The following is a 17124-nucleotide window of genomic DNA, read 5'->3' as shown; positions in this document are numbered from 1 at the left end:
GCAGGATGATAACATTAACTCAAATGAAGGAAAAATCCTTCCTTTCAAATATTCTGTCTCTTCCTTTGTGTCTACTCCCTGACTCTAGGTCTTCGTGTTCTCTCTCCCGTCTCTCCGTTTGCTTTCTGGGACTTTATTATTGTCAACTCTTTCCTTCGGGCTCCACATACGCCGCCCCCCCCCCTCAAAAGAATAACTTCTCTCTCTCTCATCAAAACAGTGATTGCCTGACTCATGTCTTTGCCTAACGAGCGGAGGAGGAAAGGAGTGAAGGAGGAGAGGAGGGGGGACACGGGGGCGTGCTGTCGAGTCAGGATGTGAAACCAACACTATTTTATGTCATCACCAGAACCCTGCATTCCCATTGATTCATATTGACTGTTTCCTAATCAATAGATAGTCACTGACCTGCTGTCAACATCAATATCATCAACAGTCTATTTTTATGTAAAGTCAACTGTCTCCTGGTACGATGTCAGTAGCAGGTTAACAATCCCATTATAATTAGTAGATAAGGAACCGAGCTCATCAGTGCCATCACTGACTGTCAGGTATCATTAGAGGAAGAGGTTTCTGTCGGTGGTCCTGAGACCATGTTCATTTGTCTAGAACATTGGATACTGTTAGCTAATGTCTGCATGTTTCTGCTAACTACGCTTTGTCTGACTTTGGTATGACAAGGGTGGCGGTTTCCAGGAAAAGCATCACACCGCCCCCGATGTCAGCTAAGAGGAGTTTGGTATTCCGAGCTGAGCTCTCAGTCTCCCTCTCACACAGATACACACACACACACACACTTATACTGGAGTTTTGTATGCGTAGCCGGGGCTCTCTTACTAGCAGGGCTTACTGGTATTAACCCAGTTTCAGTCATAATGCACCAAGGCCCTTTCCTGAGGGAACAGCCCAGTGGGATAGCGAGAGAGAGAGAGAGAGAGAGAGAGAGAGGCAGAAGAAAAGAACGATGGAGGGATCTGGTGGAAAGTGAAGACGGATGTGTCATGCAGTGGGAAAAAAAGCTCATTCTCTCGGCTGATCAGTTTCCACGGTAACCAGGTTGACTAAAACCTACAAGCGCGGCGCTAGCGTAAAAGGATGCCCATGGGAAGTGAACTCCCGCTGTATTGTGTGTGTGTGTGTGTGTGTGTGTGTGTGTGTGTGTGTGTGTGTGTGTGTGTGTGTGTGTGTGTGTGTGTGTGTGTGTGTGTGTGTGTGTGTGTGTGTGTGTGTGTGTGTGTGTGTGTGTGTGTGTGTGTGTGTGTGCGCGCGCGCGTGCGTGTGTGTCGTTTGTTCGCCCATCGCCAAGGAAACTCGCGTATTCACAGGATCTTAAGCTGTTCTCCTTTCCACATATCTCAGGACCCATGATAGCGAATGACAATAATGGAACTATTGTAGTAGTGACAGAAGCAGTAGTAACCGTTGGAATGGCAGGGACAGTCACTGTAGGGCCTGATGCATTTCTTTCAGTCTTGTTTGTCATTGGAACATATATGCTATTGCTCATAGAGGTGTTGGAACGGCCAAGGCTTTGTATGAAAAGAAAACCATGAGAACTCACAGGGACATTAATTTCATGATTGAAGGGAAACATGTCGGTCTGTATTTAGCCTGGATGCCAGGCTGTTTCTGCCTCTGATTTGTCAATGCTCACAGGGGCATTTGTGTCTTTCCTACACTGTGTAAAGTACCTCAATTAAGTGTATGCATTAATATTGAGAGGTATTTATGATATGCAGTACCAGTCAAGAGTGTGTTGGGTCATTGATTGTCCTGTTGAAAAACAAATGAGAGTCCCACTAAGCGCAAACCAGATGGGATGGCGTATCGCTGCAGAATGCTGTGGTAGCCATGCAGGTTAAGTGTGTCTTGAATTCTAAATAAATCAATGACAGTGTCACCAGCAAGCACCATCACACCACCTCCTCCTCCATGCTTCACGGTGGGACCCACACATGCAGAGGTCATCCGTTCAACTCCTCTGCGTCTCACAAAGACACGGCGGTTGGAACCAAACATCTCACATTTGGACTCATCGGACTAAAGGACAGATTCCCACCGGTTTATTGTCCATTGCTCATGTTTCTTGGCCCAACCAAGTCTCTTCTTATTATTGGTTTCCTTTAGGAGTGGTTTCTTTGCAGCAATTTGACCATGAATGACTGATTCACGCAGTCTCCTCTGAACAGTTGATGTTGAGATGTGTCTGTTACTTGAACTCTGTGAAGCATTCATTTGGGCTGCAATCTGAGGTGCAGTTAACTCTAATGAACTTATCCTCTGCAGCAGAAGTACCTCTGGGTCTTGCTTTCCTGTGACGGTCCTCATGAGAGACAGTTTCATCCTAGCGCTTGATGGTTTTTTTGCGACTGCACTTGAAGAAACTTTCAAAGTTCTTGACATTTTCTAGATTGACTGACCTTCATGTCTTAAAGTAATGATGGACTGTCGTTTCTCTTTGCTTATTTGAGATGTTCTTGCCATAATATGGACTTTTACCAAATAGGGCTATCTTCTGTATACCCCCCTACCTTGTCACAACACCACTGATTGGCTCTAATGCATTAAGAAGGAAGCAAATTCCACAAACTTTTAACAAGGCACACCTGTTAAATTGAAGTGCAAGAAAAACTTTTGAATGAGTAGGTGTGTCCAAACTTTTGACTGGTACTGTATGTCATCTGTTTTGTTGTGTGCTTCCTCTCCCAGGTGCCCCTGAGCCCAGAGTGTGTGCGTGCCATCATGAAGATGACGTACTGTCGCCACTGCCGTGGCGTGCCCTCTGCCAGGCCCTGTGCCAACTACTGTGCAAACGTGCTGAAGGGCTGCCTTGCCAACCACGCCGACCTGGACACAGAGTGGAGAAACCTGGCTGGTGAGACACACACACACACATTTGCACATTCATTTAATTCAATGCCTATAAGCATGCATTCGCATTTTAATATTGTACCCCCCCCCCCGTCCCCCCCCCGTCTCTGTAGATGCCATGCTGCAGGTGGCTAACAGGTTTGAGGGTGCATCCAGTGTGAATGTGGTGTTCCTCTCTCTCCCCAAGCGCATCTCAGAGGCTATCACCACCATGATGGAGAACATAGACACCTTTAACACCAAGGTCAGTACAGCAGTCAGCACACTCACACACGCGCACTCACACACGCACACTCACACACATAACACGCACGCACACGCACAGATATACTACCGCCAGTCCACACTTTATAATATTACTACCGATCAAACTAATACGGTGTTGATCAGGGCTCATAGCCATATCACATATTCAGAGCCTGATGTTGAATACCTGTGCTGATTTAATGTAATAATGTTCCACATACCTGAACAGGGACTCAAAACACAGTCTCAAGGCCAGCCATTAACTTCTCCCTTTAATGGTGTACGAGCACCACTTTTATGTGCCTGTTAAAAAGCATAAGGAGCCATGAAATCGTATTTTTTTTTATTTAGTGAAGGTGGAAAAATATGTAAATAGTGTTGGGGAACAAAGGCTTCTCTGTACTGGTGTCGAGGTCAGATTTGGCCTGAGGCTCTGCCATGACCTGGTAGACTAGCCTTCACAACACCAGACAGGATCAAATTACATGATTCTAACCTTCTAACCAGCTGACCTGAGATCAGTGTCTCGGGACAGCTTCACCTGCTTATTGACAGTCTTCTATCGATGATGTATAGGCCTATTCGTCCTACCAGGTTTAGAAAGTCAGTTTGATTGATAAAGTGTTTCAATGTGCAACTACTGCTATTGCAGCTGCTCTGGTTTCATTAGTTATCACATGTCAACAGAGTTACAGTTAGGATTGGGAGTAGGACAAATTTGTTCAACATCCGTGAGTAGGGGCACCTTCTACCTCAGGTTGGTACCATACAGTATATCATAGATGTGTGTTTACGTGTTTTATAGAAGAGTTATTTATGCAGGAGAGGCAGAGAGCCTCAGAGCTATCCAAAACAGACTAAACAAGAGGCCAGTTTAACTTAAATCTGAAGCAGCGTAGGAGGTGTGTGTGTTCTTGGCATTGAAATTCTTAGGTTACTATGTGATGTTAAATCTGAGTCCTCTGGCATTGTATGTAGTGCTAACTACTGTAAGTGGTGCTAGTAGTGCTAACTACTGTAAGTGGTGCTAGTAGTGCTAACGACTGTAAGTGGTGCTAGTAGTGCTAACTACTGTAAGTAGTGCTAGTAGTGCTAACTACTGTAAGTGGTGCTAGTAGTGCTAACTACTGTAAGTGGTGCTAGTAGTGCTAACTACTGTAAGTAGTGCTAGTAGTGCTAACTACTGTAAGTGGTGCTAGTAGTGCTAACTACTGTAAGTGGTGCTAGTAGTGCTAACTACTGTAAGTAGTGCTAGTAGTGCTAACTACTGTAAGTGGTGCTAACTACTGTAAGTGGTGCTAGTAGTGCTAACTACTGTAAGTGGTGCTAACTACTGTAAGTGGTGCTAGTAGTGCTAACTACTGTAAGTGGTGCTAACTACTGTAAGTGGTGCTAGTAGTGCTAACTACTGTAAGTGGTGCTAACTACTGTAAGTGGTGCTAGTAGTTCTAACTACTGTAAGTGGTGCTAGTAGTGCTAACTACTGTAAGTGGTGCTAACTACTGTAAGTGGTGCTAGTAGTGCTAACTACTGTAAGTGGTGCTAACTACTGTAAGTGGTGCTAGTAGTGCTAACTACTGTAAGTGGTGCTAGTAGTGCTAACTACTGTAAGTGGTGCTAAGTAGTGCTAACTACTGTAAGTGGTGCTAGTAGTGCTAACTACTGTAAGTGGTGCTAAGTAGTGCTAACTACTGTAAGTGGTGCTAGTAGTGCTAACTACTGTAAGTGGTGCTAAGTAGTGCTAACTACTGTAAGTGGTGCTAACTACTGTAAGTGGTGCTAGTAGTGCTAACTACTGTAAGTGGTGCTAAGTAGTGCTAACTACTGTAAGTGGTGCTAGTAGTGCTAACTACTGTAAGTGGTGCTAAGTAGTGCTAACTACTGTAAGTGGTGCTAGTAGTGCTAACTACTGTAAGTGGTGCTAAGTAGTGCTAACTACTGTAAGTGGTGCTAGTAGTGCTAACTACTGTAAGTGGTGCGAAGTAGTGCTAACTACTGTAAGTGGTGCGAAGTAGTGCTAACTACTGTAAGTGGTGCTAGTAGTGCTAACTACTGTAAGTGGTGCTAGTAGTGCTAACTACTGTAAGTGGTGCTAGTAGTGCTAACTACTGTAAGTGGTGCTAAGTAGTGCTAACTACTGTAAGTGGTGCTAACTACTGTAAGTGGTGCTAGTAGTGCTAACTACTGTAAGTGGTGCTAAGTAGTGCTAACTACTGTAAGTGGTGCTAGTAGTGCTAACTACTGTAAGTGGTGCTAAGTAGTGCTAACTACTGTAAGTGGTGCTAGTAGTGCTAACTACTGTAAGTGGTGCTAAGTAGTGCTAACTACTGTAAGTGGTGCTAGTAGTGCTAACTACTGTAAGTGGTGCGAAGTAGTGCTAACTACTGTAAGTGGTGCGAAGTAGTGCTAACTACTGTAAGTGGTGCTAGTAGTGCTAACTACTGTAAGTGGTGCTAGTAGTGCTAACTACTGTAAGTGGTGCTAAGTAGTGTTAACTACTGTAAGTGGTGCTAGTAGTGCTAACTACTGTAAGTGGTGCTAGTAGTGCTAACGACTGTAAGTGGTGCTAGTAGTGCTAACTACTGTAAGTAGTGCTAGTAGTGCTAACTACTGTAAGGGGTGCTAGTAGTGCTAACTACTGTAAGTGGTGCTAGTAGTGCTAACTACTGTAAGTAGTGCTAGTAGTGCTAACTACTGTAAGTGGTGCTAGTAGTGCTAACTACTGTAAGTGGTGCTAGTAGTGCTAACTACTGTAAGTAGTGCTAGTAGTGCTAACTACTGTAAGTGGTGCTAGTAGTGCTAACTACTGTAAGTGGTGCTAACTACTGTAAGTGGTGCTAGTAGTGCTAACTACTGTAAGTGGTGCTAGTAGTGCTAACTACTGTAAATGGTGCTAACTACTGTAAGTGGTGCTTGTAGTGCTAACTACTGTAAGTGGTGCTAACTACTGTAAGTGGTGCTAGTAGTGCTAACTACTGTAAGTGGTGCTAAGTAGTGCTAACTACTGTAAGTGGTGCTAGTAGTGCTAACTACTGTAAGTGGTTCTAAGTAGTGCTAACTACTGTAAGTGGTGCTAGTAGTGCTAACTACTGTAAGTGGTTCTAAGTAGTGCTAACTACTGTAAGTGGTGCTAGTAGTGCTAACTACTGTAAGTGGTGCTAAGTAGTGCTAACTACTGTAAGTGGTGCTAGTAGTGCTAACTACTGTAAGTGGTGCTAAGTAGTGCTAACTACTGTAAGTGGTGCTAGTAGTGCTAACTACTGTAAGTGGTGCGAAGTAGTGCTAACTACTGTAAGAGGTGCGAAGTAGTGCTAACTACTGTAAGTGGTGCTAATAGTGCTAACTACTGTAAGTGGTGCTAATAGTGCTAACTACTGTAAGTGGTGCTAAGTAGTGCTAACTACTGTAAGTGGTGCTAGTAGTGCTAACTACTGTAAGTGGTGCTAACTACTGTAAGTGGTGCTAGTAGTGCTAACTACTGTAAGTGGTGCTAGTAGTGCTAACTACTGTAAGTGGTGCTAACTACTGTAAGTGGTGCGTGTAGTGCTAACTACTGTAAGTGGTGCTAAATACTGTAAGTGGTGCTAGTAGTGCTAACTACTGTAAGTGGTGCTAGTAGTGCTAACTACTGTAAGTGGTGCTAGTAGTGCTAACTACTGTAAGTGGTGCTAAGTAGTGCTAACTACTGTAAGTGGTGCTAGTAGTGCTAACTACTGTAAGTGGTGCTAAGTAGTGCTAACTACTGTAAGTGGTGCTAGTAGTGCTAACTAGTGTAAGTGGTGCTAAGTAGTGCTAACTACTGTAAGTGGTGCTAGTAGTGCTAACTACTGTAAGTGGTGCGAAGTAGTGCTAACTACTGTAAGTGGTGCGAAGTAGTGCTAACTACTGTAAGTGGTGCGAAGTAGTGCTAACTACTGTAAGTGGTGCGAAGTAGTGCTAACTACTGTAAGTGGTGCTAGTAGTGCTAACTACTGTAAGTGGTGCTAGTAGTGCTAACTACTGTAAGTGGGGCTAGTAGTGCTAACTACTGTAAGTGGTGCTAGTAGTGCTAACTACTGTAAGTGGTGCGAAGTAGTGCTAACTACTCTAAGTGGTGCTAATAGTGCTAACTACTGTAAGTGGTGCTAACTACTGTAAGTGGTGCTTGTAGTGCTAACTACTGTAAGTGGTGCTAACTACTGTAAGAGGTGCGAAGTAGTGCTAACTACTGTAAGTGGTGCTAATAGTGCTAACTACTGTAAGTGGTGCTAAGTAGTGCTAACTACTGTAAGTGGTGCTAGTAGTGCTAACTACTGTAAGTGGTGCTAACTACTGTAAGTGGTGCTAGTAGTGCTAACTACTGTAAGTGGTGCTAGTAGTGCTAACTACTGTAAGTGGTGCTAACTACTGTAAGTGGTGCGTGTAGTGCTAACTACTGTAAGTGGTGCTAAATACTGTAAGTGGTGCTAGTAGTGCTAACTACTGTAAGTGGTGCTAGTAGTGCTAACTACTGTAAGTGGTGCTAGTAGTGCTAACTACTGTAAGTGGTGCTAAGTAGTGCTAACTACTGTAAGTGGTGCTAGTAGTGCTAACTACTGTAAGTGGTGCTAAGTAGTGCTAACTACTGTAAGTGGTGCTAGTAGTGCTAACTACTGTAAGTGGTGCTAAGTAGTGCTAACTACTGTAAGTGGTGCTAGTAGTGCTAACTACTGTAAGTGGTGCGAAGTAGTGCTAACTACTGTAAGTGGTGCTAGTAGTGCTAACTACTGTAAGTGGTGCTAGTAGTGCTAACTACTGTAAGTGGGGCTAGTAGTGCTAACTACTGTAAGTGGTGCTAGTAGTGCTAACTACTGTAAGTGGTGCTAGTAGTGCTAACTACTCTGTAAGTGGTGCTAGTAGTGCTAACTATTGTAAATGGTGCTAGTAGTGCTAACTACTGTAAGTGGTGCGAAGTAGTGCTAACTACTGTAAGTGGTGTTAATAGTGCTAACTACTGTAAGTGGTGCTAAGTAGTGCTAACTACTGTAAGTGGTGCTAAGTAGTGCTAACTACTGTAAGTGGTGCTAAGTAGTGCTAACTACTGTAAGTGGTGCTAGTAGTGCTAACTACTGTAAGTGGTGCTAGTAGTGCTAACTACTGTAAGTGGTGCTAGTAGTGCTAACTACTGTAAGTGGTGCTAAGTAGTGCTAACTACTGTAAGTGGTGCTAAGTAGTGCTAACTACTGTAAGTGGTGCTAGTAGTGCTAACTACTGTAAGTGGTGCTAAGTAGTGCTAACTACTGTAAGTGGTGCTAGTAGTGCTAACTACTGTAAGTGGTGCTAAGTAGTGCTAACTACTGTAAGTGGTGCTAGTAGTGCTAACTACTGTAAGTGGTGCGAAGTAGTGCTAACTACTGTAAGTGGTGCGAAGTAGTGCTAACTACTGTAAGTGGTGCTAGTAGTGCTAACTACTGTAAGTGGTGCTAGTAGTGCTAACTACTGTAAGTGGGGCTAGTAGTGCTAACTACTGTAAGTGGTGCTAGTAGTGCTAACTACTGTAAGTGGTGCTAGTAGTGCTAACTACTCTGTAAGTGGTGCTAGTAGTGCTAACTATTGTAAGTGGTGCTAGTAGTGCTAACTACTGTAAGTGGTGCGAAGTAGTGCTAACTACTGTAAGTGGTGTTAATAGTGCTAACTACTGTAAGTGGTGCTAAGTAGTGCTAACTACTGTAAGTGGTGCTAAGTAGTGCTAACTACTGTAAGTGGTGCTAAGTAGTGCTAACTACTGTAAGTGGTGCTAGTAGTGCTAACTACTGTAAGTGGTGCTAACTACTGTAAGTGGTGCTAACTACTGTAAGTGGTGCTAGTAGTGCTAACTACTGTAAGTGGTGCTAACTACTGTAAGTGGTGCTAGTAGTGCTAACTACTGTAAGTGGTGCTAACTACTGTAAGTGGTGCTAGTAGTGCTAGCTACTGTAAGTGGTGCTAGTAGTGCTAACTACTGTAAGTGGTGCTAGTAGTGCTAACTACTGTAAGTGGTGCTAAGTAGTGCTAACTACTGTAAGTGGTGCTAGTAGTGCTAACTACTGTAAGTGGTGCTAAGTAGTGCTAACTACTGTAAGTGGTGCTAGTAGTGCTAACTACTGTAAGTGGTGCTAAGTAGTGCTAACTACTGTAAGTGGTGCTAGTAGTGCTAACTACTGTAAGTGGTGCGAAGTAGTGCTAACTACTGTAAGTGGTGCTAGTAGTGCTAACTACTGTAAGTGGTGCTAGTAGTGCTAACTACTGTAAGTGGGGCTAGTAGTGCTAACTACTGTAAGTGGTGCTAGTAGTGCTAACTACTGTAAGTGGTGCTAGTAGTGCTAACTACTCTGTAAGTGGTGCTAGTAGTGCTAACTATTGTAAATGGTGCTAGTAGTGCTAACTACTGTAAGTGGTGCGAAGTAGTGCTAACTACTGTAAGTGGTGTTAATAGTGCTAACTACTGTAAGTGGTGCTAAGTAGTGCTAACTACTGTAAGTGGTGCTAAGTAGTGCTAACTACTGTAAGTGGTGCTAAGTAGTGCTAACTACTGTAAGTGGTGCTAGTAGTGCTAACTACTGTAAGTGGTGCTAGTAGTGCTAACTACTGTAAGTGGTGCTAGTAGTGCTAACTACTGTAAGTGGTGCTAAGTAGTGCTAACTACTGTAAGTGGTGCTAAGTAGTGCTAACTACTGTAAGTGGTGCTAGTAGTGCTAACTACTGTAAGTGGTGCTAAGTAGTGCTAACTACTGTAAGTGGTGCTAGTAGTGCTAACTACTGTAAGTGGTGCTAAGTAGTGCTAACTACTGTAAGTGGTGCTAGTAGTGCTAACTACTGTAAGTGGTGCGAAGTAGTGCTAACTACTGTAAGTGGTGCGAAGTAGTGCTAACTACTGTAAGTGGTGCTAGTAGTGCTAACTACTGTAAGTGGTGCTAGTAGTGCTAACTACTGTAAGTGGGGCTAGTAGTGCTAACTACTGTAAGTGGTGCTAGTAGTGCTAACTACTGTAAGTGGTGCTAGTAGTGCTAACTACTCTGTAAGTGGTGCTAGTAGTGCTAACTATTGTAAGTGGTGCTAGTAGTGCTAACTACTGTAAGTGGTGCGAAGTAGTGCTAACTACTGTAAGTGGTGTTAATAGTGCTAACTACTGTAAGTGGTGCTAGTAGTGCTAACTACTCTGTAAGTGGTGCTAGTAGTGCTAACTACTGTAAGTGGTGCTAAGTAGTGCTAACTACTGTAAGTGGTGCTAGTAGTGCTAACTACTGTAAGTGGTGCGAAGTAGTGCTAACTACTGTAAGTGGTGCGAAGTAGTGCTAACTACTGTAAGTGGTGCTAGTAGTGCTAACTACTGTAAGTGGTGCTAGTAGTGCTAACTACTGTAAGTGGTGCTAAGTAGTGCTAACTACTGTAAGTGGTGCTAGTAGTGCTAACTACTGTAAGTGGTGCTAAGTAGTGCTAACTACTGTAAGTGGTGCTAGTAGTGCTAACTACTGTAAGTGGTGCGAAGTAGTGCTAACTACTGTAAGTGGTGTTAATAGTGCTAACTACTGTAAGTGGTGCTAAGTAGTGCTAACTACTGTAAGTGGTGCTAAGTACTGCTAACTACTGTAAGTGGTGCTAAGTAGTGCTAACTACTGTAAGTGGTGCTAGTAGTGCTAACTACTGTAAGTGGTGCTAACTACTGTAAGTGGTGCTAACTACTGTAAGTGGTGCTAGTAGTGCTAACTACTGTAAGTGGTGCTAACTACTGTAAGTGGTGCTAGTAGTGCTAACTACTGTAAGTGGTGCTAACTACTGTAAGTGGTGCTAGTAGTGCTAACTACTGTAAGTGGTGCTAACTACTGTAAGTGGTGCTAGTAGTGCTAACTACTGTAAGTGGTGCTAAGTAGTGTTAACTACTGTAAGTGGTGCGAAGTAGTGCTAACTACTGTAAGTGGTGCTAACTACTGTAAGTGGTGCTAGTAGTGCTAACTACTGTAAGTGGTGCTAACTACTGTAAGTGGTGCTAGTAGTGCTAACTACTGTAAGTGGTGCTAACTACTATAAGTGGTGCTAGTAGTGCTAACTACTGTAAGTGGTGCTAGTAGTGCCAACTACTGTAAGTGGTGCTAGTAGTGCTAACTACTGTAAGTGGTGCTAGTAGTGCTAACTACTGTAAGTGGTGCTAAGTAGTGCTAACTACTGTAAGTGGTGCTAGTAGTGCTAACTACTGTAAGTGGTGCTAACTACTGTAAGTGGTGCTAGTAGTGCTAACTACTGTAAGTGGTGCTAACTACTGTAAGTAGTGCTAGTAGTGCTAACTACTGTAAGTGGTGCTAGTAGTGCTAACTACTGTAAGTGGTGCTAGTAGTGCTAACTACTGTAAGTGGTGCTAGTAGTGCTAACTACTGTAAGTGGTGCTAACTACTGTAAGTGGTGCTAGTAGTGCTAACTACTGTAAGTGGTGCTAACTACTGTAAGTGGTGCTAGTAGTGCTAACTACTGTAAGTGGTGCTAGTAGTGCTAACTACTGTAAGTGGTGCGAAGTAGTGCTAACTACTATAAGTGGTGCTAGTAGTGCTAACTACTGTAAGTGGTGCTAGTAGTGCCAACTACTGTAAGTGGTGCTAGTAGTGCTAACTACTGTAAGTGGTGCTAGTAGTGCTAACTACTGTAAGTGGTGCTAGTAGTGCTAACTACTGTAAGTGGTGCTAGTAGTGCTAACTACTGTAAGTGGTGCTAACTACTGTAAGTGGTGCTAGTAGTGCTAACTACTGTAAGTGGTGCTAACTACTGTAAGTAGTGCTAGTAGTGCTAACTACTGTAAGTGGTGCTAGTAGTGCTAACTACTGTAAGTGGTACTAGTAGTGCTAACTACTGTAAGTGGTGCTAACTACTGTAAGTGGTGCTAGTAGTGCTAACTACTGTAAGTGGTGCTAACTACTGTAAGTGGTGCTAGTAGTGCTAACTACTGTAAGTGGTGCTAACTACTGTAAGTGGTGCTAGTAGTGCTAACTACTGTAAGTGGTGCTAGTAGTGCTAACTACTGTAAGTGGTGCTAGTAGTGCTAACTACTGTAAGTGGTGCTAATAGTGCTAACTACTGTAAGTGGTGCTAACTACTGTAAGTGGTGCTAGTAGTGCTAACTACTGTAAGTGGTGCTAGTAGTGCTAACTACTGTAAGTGGTGCGAAGTAGTGCTAACTACTATAAGTGGTGCTAGTAGTGCTAACTACTGTAAGTGGTGCTAGTAGTGCCAACTACTGTAAGTGGTGCTAGTAGTGCTAACTACTGTAAGTGGTGCTAGTAGTGCTAACTACTGTAAGTGGTGCTAGTAGTGCTAACTACTGTAAGTGGTGCTAGTAGTGCTAACTACTGTAAGTGGTGCTAACTACTGTAAGTGGTGCTAGTAGTGCTAACTACTGTAAGTGGTGCTAACTACTGTAAGTAGTGCTAGTAGTGCTAACTACTGTAAGTGGTGCTAGTAGTGCTAACTACTGTAAGTGGTACTAGTAGTGCTAACTACTGTAAGTGGTGCTAACTACTGTAAGTGGTGCTAGTAGTGCTAACTACTGTAAGTGGTGCTAACTACTGTAAGTGGTGCTAGTAGTGCTAACTACTGTAAGTGGTGCTAACTACTGTAAGTGGTGCTAGTAGTGCTAACTACTGTAAGTGGTGCTAAGTAGTGCTAACTACTGTAAGTGGTGCTAGTAGTGCTAACTACTGTAAGTGGTGCTAGTAGTGCTAACTACTGTAAGTGGTGCTAGTAGTGCTAACTACTGTAAGTGGTGCTAAGTAGTGCTAACTACTGTAAGTGGTGCTAGTAGTGCTAACTACTGTAAGTGGTGCGAAGTAGTGCTAACTACTGTAAGTGGTGCGAAGTAGTGCTAACTACTGTAAGTGGTGCTAGTAGTGCTAACTACTGTAAGTGGTGCTAGTAGTGCTAACTACTGTAAGTGGGGCTAGTAGTGCTAACTACTGTAAGTGGTGCTAGTAGTGCTAACTACTGTAAGTGGTGCTAGTAGTGCTAACTACTTTGTAAGTGGTGCTAGTAGTGCTAACTATTGTAAGTGGTGCTAGTAGTGCTAACTACTGTAAGTGGTGCGAAGTAGTGCTAACTACTGTAAGTGGTGTTAATAGTGCTAACTACTGTAAGTGGTGCTAAGTAGTGCTAACTACTGTAAGTGGTGCTAAGTAGTGCTAACTACTGTAAGTGGTGCTAAGTAGTGCTAACTACTGTAAGTGGTGCTAGTAGTGCTAACTACTGTAAGTGGTGCTAGTAGTGCTAACTACTGTAAGTGGTGCTAACTACTGTAAGTGGTGCTAGTAGTGCTAACTACTGTAAGTGGTGCTAACTACTGTAAGTGGTGCTAGTAGTGCTAACTACTGTAAGTGGTGCTAACTACTGTAAGTGGTGCTAGTAGTGCTAACTACTGTAAGTGGTGCTAGTAGTGCTAACTACTGTAAGTGGTGCTAAGTAGTGCTAACTACTGTAAGTGGTGCTAGTAGTGCTAACTACTGTAAGTGGTGCTAAGTAGTGCTAACTACTGTAAGTGGTGCTAGTAGTGCTAACTACTGTAAGTGGTGCTAAGTAGTGTTAACTACTGTAAGTGGTGCGAAGTAGTGCTAACTACTGTAAGTGGTGCTAACTACTGTAAGTGGTGCTAGTAGTGCTAACTACTGTAAGTGGTGCTAACTACTGTAAGTGGTGCTAGTAGTGCTAACTACTGTAAGTGGTGCTAACTACTATAAGTGGTGCTAGTAGTGCTAACTACTGTAAGTGGTGCTAGTAGTGCCAACTACTGTAAGTGGTGCTAGTAGTGCTAACTACTGTAAGTGGTGCTAGTAGTGCTAACTACTGTAAGTGGTGCTAAGTAGTGCTAACTACTGTAAGTGGTGCTAGTAGTGCTAACTACTGTAAGTGGTGCTAGTAGTGCTAACTACTGTAAGTGGTGCTAACTACTGTAAGTGGTGCTAGTAGTGCTAACTACTGTAAGTGGTGCTAACTACTGTAAGTAGTGCTAGTAGTGCTAACTACTGTAAGTGGTGCTAGTAGTGCTAACTACTGTAAGTGGTGCTAGTAGTGCTAACTACTGTAAGTGGTGCTAACTACTGTAAGTGGTGCTAGTAGTGCTAACTACTGTAAGTGGTGCTAACTACTGTAAGTGGTGCTAGTAGTGCTAACTACTGTAAGTGGTGCGAAGTAGTGCTAACTACTGTAAGTGGTGCTAGTAGTGCTAACTACTATAAGTGGTGCTAGTAGTGCTAACTACTGTAAGTGGTGCTAGTAGTGCCAACTACTGTAAGTGGTGCTAGTAGTGCTAACTACTGTAAGTGGTGCTAGTAGTGCTAACTACTGTAAGTGGTGCTAGTAGTGCTAACTACTGTAAGTGGTGCTAGTAGTGCTAACTACTGTAAGTGGTGCTAACTACTGTAAGTGGTGCTAGTAGTGCTAACTACTGTAAGTGGTGCTAACTACTGTAAGTAGTGCTAGTAGTGCTAACTACTGTAAGTGGTGCGAGTAGTGCTAACTACTATAAGTGGTGCTAGTAGTGCTAACTACTGTAAGTGGTGCTAGTAGTGCCAACTACTGTAAGTGGTGCTAGTAGTGCTAACTACTGTAAGTGGTGCTAGTAGTGCTAACTACTGTAAGTGGTGCTAGTAGTGCTAACTACTGTAAGTGGTGCTAGTAGTGCTAACTACTGTAAGTGGTGCTAGTAGTGCTAACTACTGTAAGTGGTGCTAACTACTGTAAGTGGTGCTAGTAGTGCTAACTACTGTAAGTGGTGCTAACTACTGTAAGTGGTACTAGTAGTGCTAACTACTGTAAGTGGTGCTAACTACTGTAAGTGGTGCTAGTAGTGCTAACAACTGTAAGTGGTGCTAACTACTGTAAGTGGTGCTAGTAGTGCTAACTACTGTAAGTGGTGCTAACTACTGTAAGTGGTGCTAGTAGTGCTAACTACTGTAAGTGGTGCTAAGTAGTGCTAACTACTGTAAGTGGTGCTAGTAGTGCTAACTACTGTAAGTGGTGCTAAGTAATGCTAACTACTGTAAGTGGTGCTAACTACTGTAAGTGGTGCTAGTAGTGCTAACTACTGTAAGTGGTGCTAACTACTGTAAGTGGTGCTAGTAGTGCTAACTACTGTAAGTGGTGCTAACTACTATAAGTGGTGCTAGTAGTGCTAACTACTGTAAGTGGTGCTAGTAGTGCCAACTACTGTAAGTGGTGCTAGTAGTGCTAACTACTGTAAGTGGTGCTAGTAGTGCTAACTACTGTAAGTGGTGCTAAGTAGTGCTAACTACTGTAAGTGGTGCTAGTAGTGCTAACTACTGTAAGTGGTGCTAGTAGTGCTAACTACTGTAAGTGGTGCTAACTACTGTAAGTGGTGCTAGTAGTGCTAACTACTGTAAGTGGTGCTAACTACTGTAAGTAGTGCTAGTAGTGCTAACTACTGTAAGTGGTGCTAGTAGTGCTAACTACTGTAAGTGGTGCTAGTAGTGCTAACTACTGTAAGTGGTGCTAGTAGTGCTAACTACTGTAAGTGGTGCTAACTACTGTAAGTGGTGCTAGTAGTGCTAACTACTGTAAGTGGTGCTAACTACTGTAAGTGGTGCTAGTAGTGCTAACTACTGTAAGTGGTGCGAAGTAGTGCTAACTACTGTAAGTGGTGCTAGTAGTGCTAACTACTGTAAGTGGTGCTAGTAGTGCTAACTACTGTAAGTGGTGCTAGTAGTGCTAACTACTGTAAGTGGTGCGAAGTAGTGCTAACTACTGTAAGTGGTGCTAAGTAGTGCTAACTACTGTAAGTGGTGCGAAGTAGTGCTAACTACTGTAAGTGGTGCTAGTAGTGCTAACTACTGTAAGTGTCGCGAAGTAGTGCTAACTACTGTAAGTGTCGCGAAGTAGTGCTAACTACTGTAAGTGGCGCGAAGTAGTGCTAACTACTGTAAGTGGTGCTAGTAGTGCCCAGTACTGTAAGTAGTGCTAAGTACTGTAAGTAGTGCCAACTACTGTAAGTGGTGCTAGTAGTGCCCAGTACTGTAAGTAGTGCTAAGTACTGTAAGTAGTGCCAACTACTGTAAGTGGTGCTAGTAGTGCCCAGTACTGTAAGTAGTGCTAACTACTGTAAGTGGTGCTAGTAGTGCCCAGTACTGTATGTAGTGCTAACTACTGTAAGTGGTGCTAGTGGTGCTAACTATTGTAAGTAGTGCTAACTATTGTAAGTAGTGCTGGTACTACTAACTACTGTAAGTGGTGCTAGTAGTCCTAGTAGTGGTAACTACTGTAATTAATTCTAGTAGTGCTAACTACTGTAAGCAGGCTATTAGTGCTAACTACTGTAAGTAGTGTTACAGTAGTGGTGATAGTAGTGCTAATTATTGTAAGTAGTGCTAACTATTGTAAGTAGTGCTAGTAGTACTAACTATTGTAAGTAGTGCTAGTAGTGATAACTATTGTAAGTAGTGCTGGTACTACGAACTACTGTAAGTGGTGCTAGTAGTCCTAGTAGTGGTAACTACTGTAATTAGTTCTGGTAATGATAACTACTGTAAGCAGGCTATTAGTGCTAACTACTGTAAATAGTGCTAGTGCTACAGTAGTAGTGCTAAATTCTGTAGTTATACAGTAGTAGTGCTAGTAGTGCTAACTACTGTAAGTAGTTCTACTATAATAGTGCTAGTAGTGCTAACTACTGTAAGTAGTGCTACAGTAGTAGTGCTAACTATTGTAAGTAGCGCTAGTAGTGTTTACAGTAGTAGTGCTAAATTCTGTAAGTAGTTATACAGTAATAGTGGTAGTAGTGCTAACTATTGTAAGTAGTGCTAACTATTGTAAGTAGTGCTAGTAGTGCTATCTACTGTAAGTGGTGCTAAGTAGTGCTAGTACTACTAACTATTGTAAGTAGTGCTGGTACTACTAACTACTGTAAGTGGTGCTAGTAGTCCTAGTAGTGGTAACTACTGTAATTAGTTCTAGTAGTGCTAACTACTGTAAGCAGGCTATTAGTGCTAACTATTGTAAGTAGTGCTAACTATTGTAAGTAGT

The 17124-nt window shown here is 42.9% G+C and overlaps 1 protein-coding gene across 1 annotated transcript in view; it reads left to right on the top strand.

The window, feature by feature from the left end:
- Positions 1–17124, top strand: part of LOC118381864 (glypican-1-like) — a 143467-nt gene that overhangs the window by 116303 nt on the left and 10040 nt on the right. The window contains exons 5-6 of the mRNA XM_052477047.1: positions 2710–2875; positions 2985–3115. Coding sequence (XP_052333007.1) covers positions 2710–2875; positions 2985–3115 — 297 coding nt within the window. The remainder of the gene's footprint in view (positions 1–2709; positions 2876–2984; positions 3116–17124) is intronic.

The sequence above is a fragment of the Oncorhynchus keta genome, chromosome 23 (genome assembly GCF_023373465.1).
Source record: "Oncorhynchus keta strain PuntledgeMale-10-30-2019 chromosome 23, Oket_V2, whole genome shotgun sequence".
NCBI lineage: Eukaryota > Metazoa > Chordata > Actinopteri > Salmoniformes > Salmonidae > Oncorhynchus > Oncorhynchus keta.
Note: the sequence above shows the minus strand (reverse complement) of the source record. Positions and strands in the feature narration are given on the sequence as shown.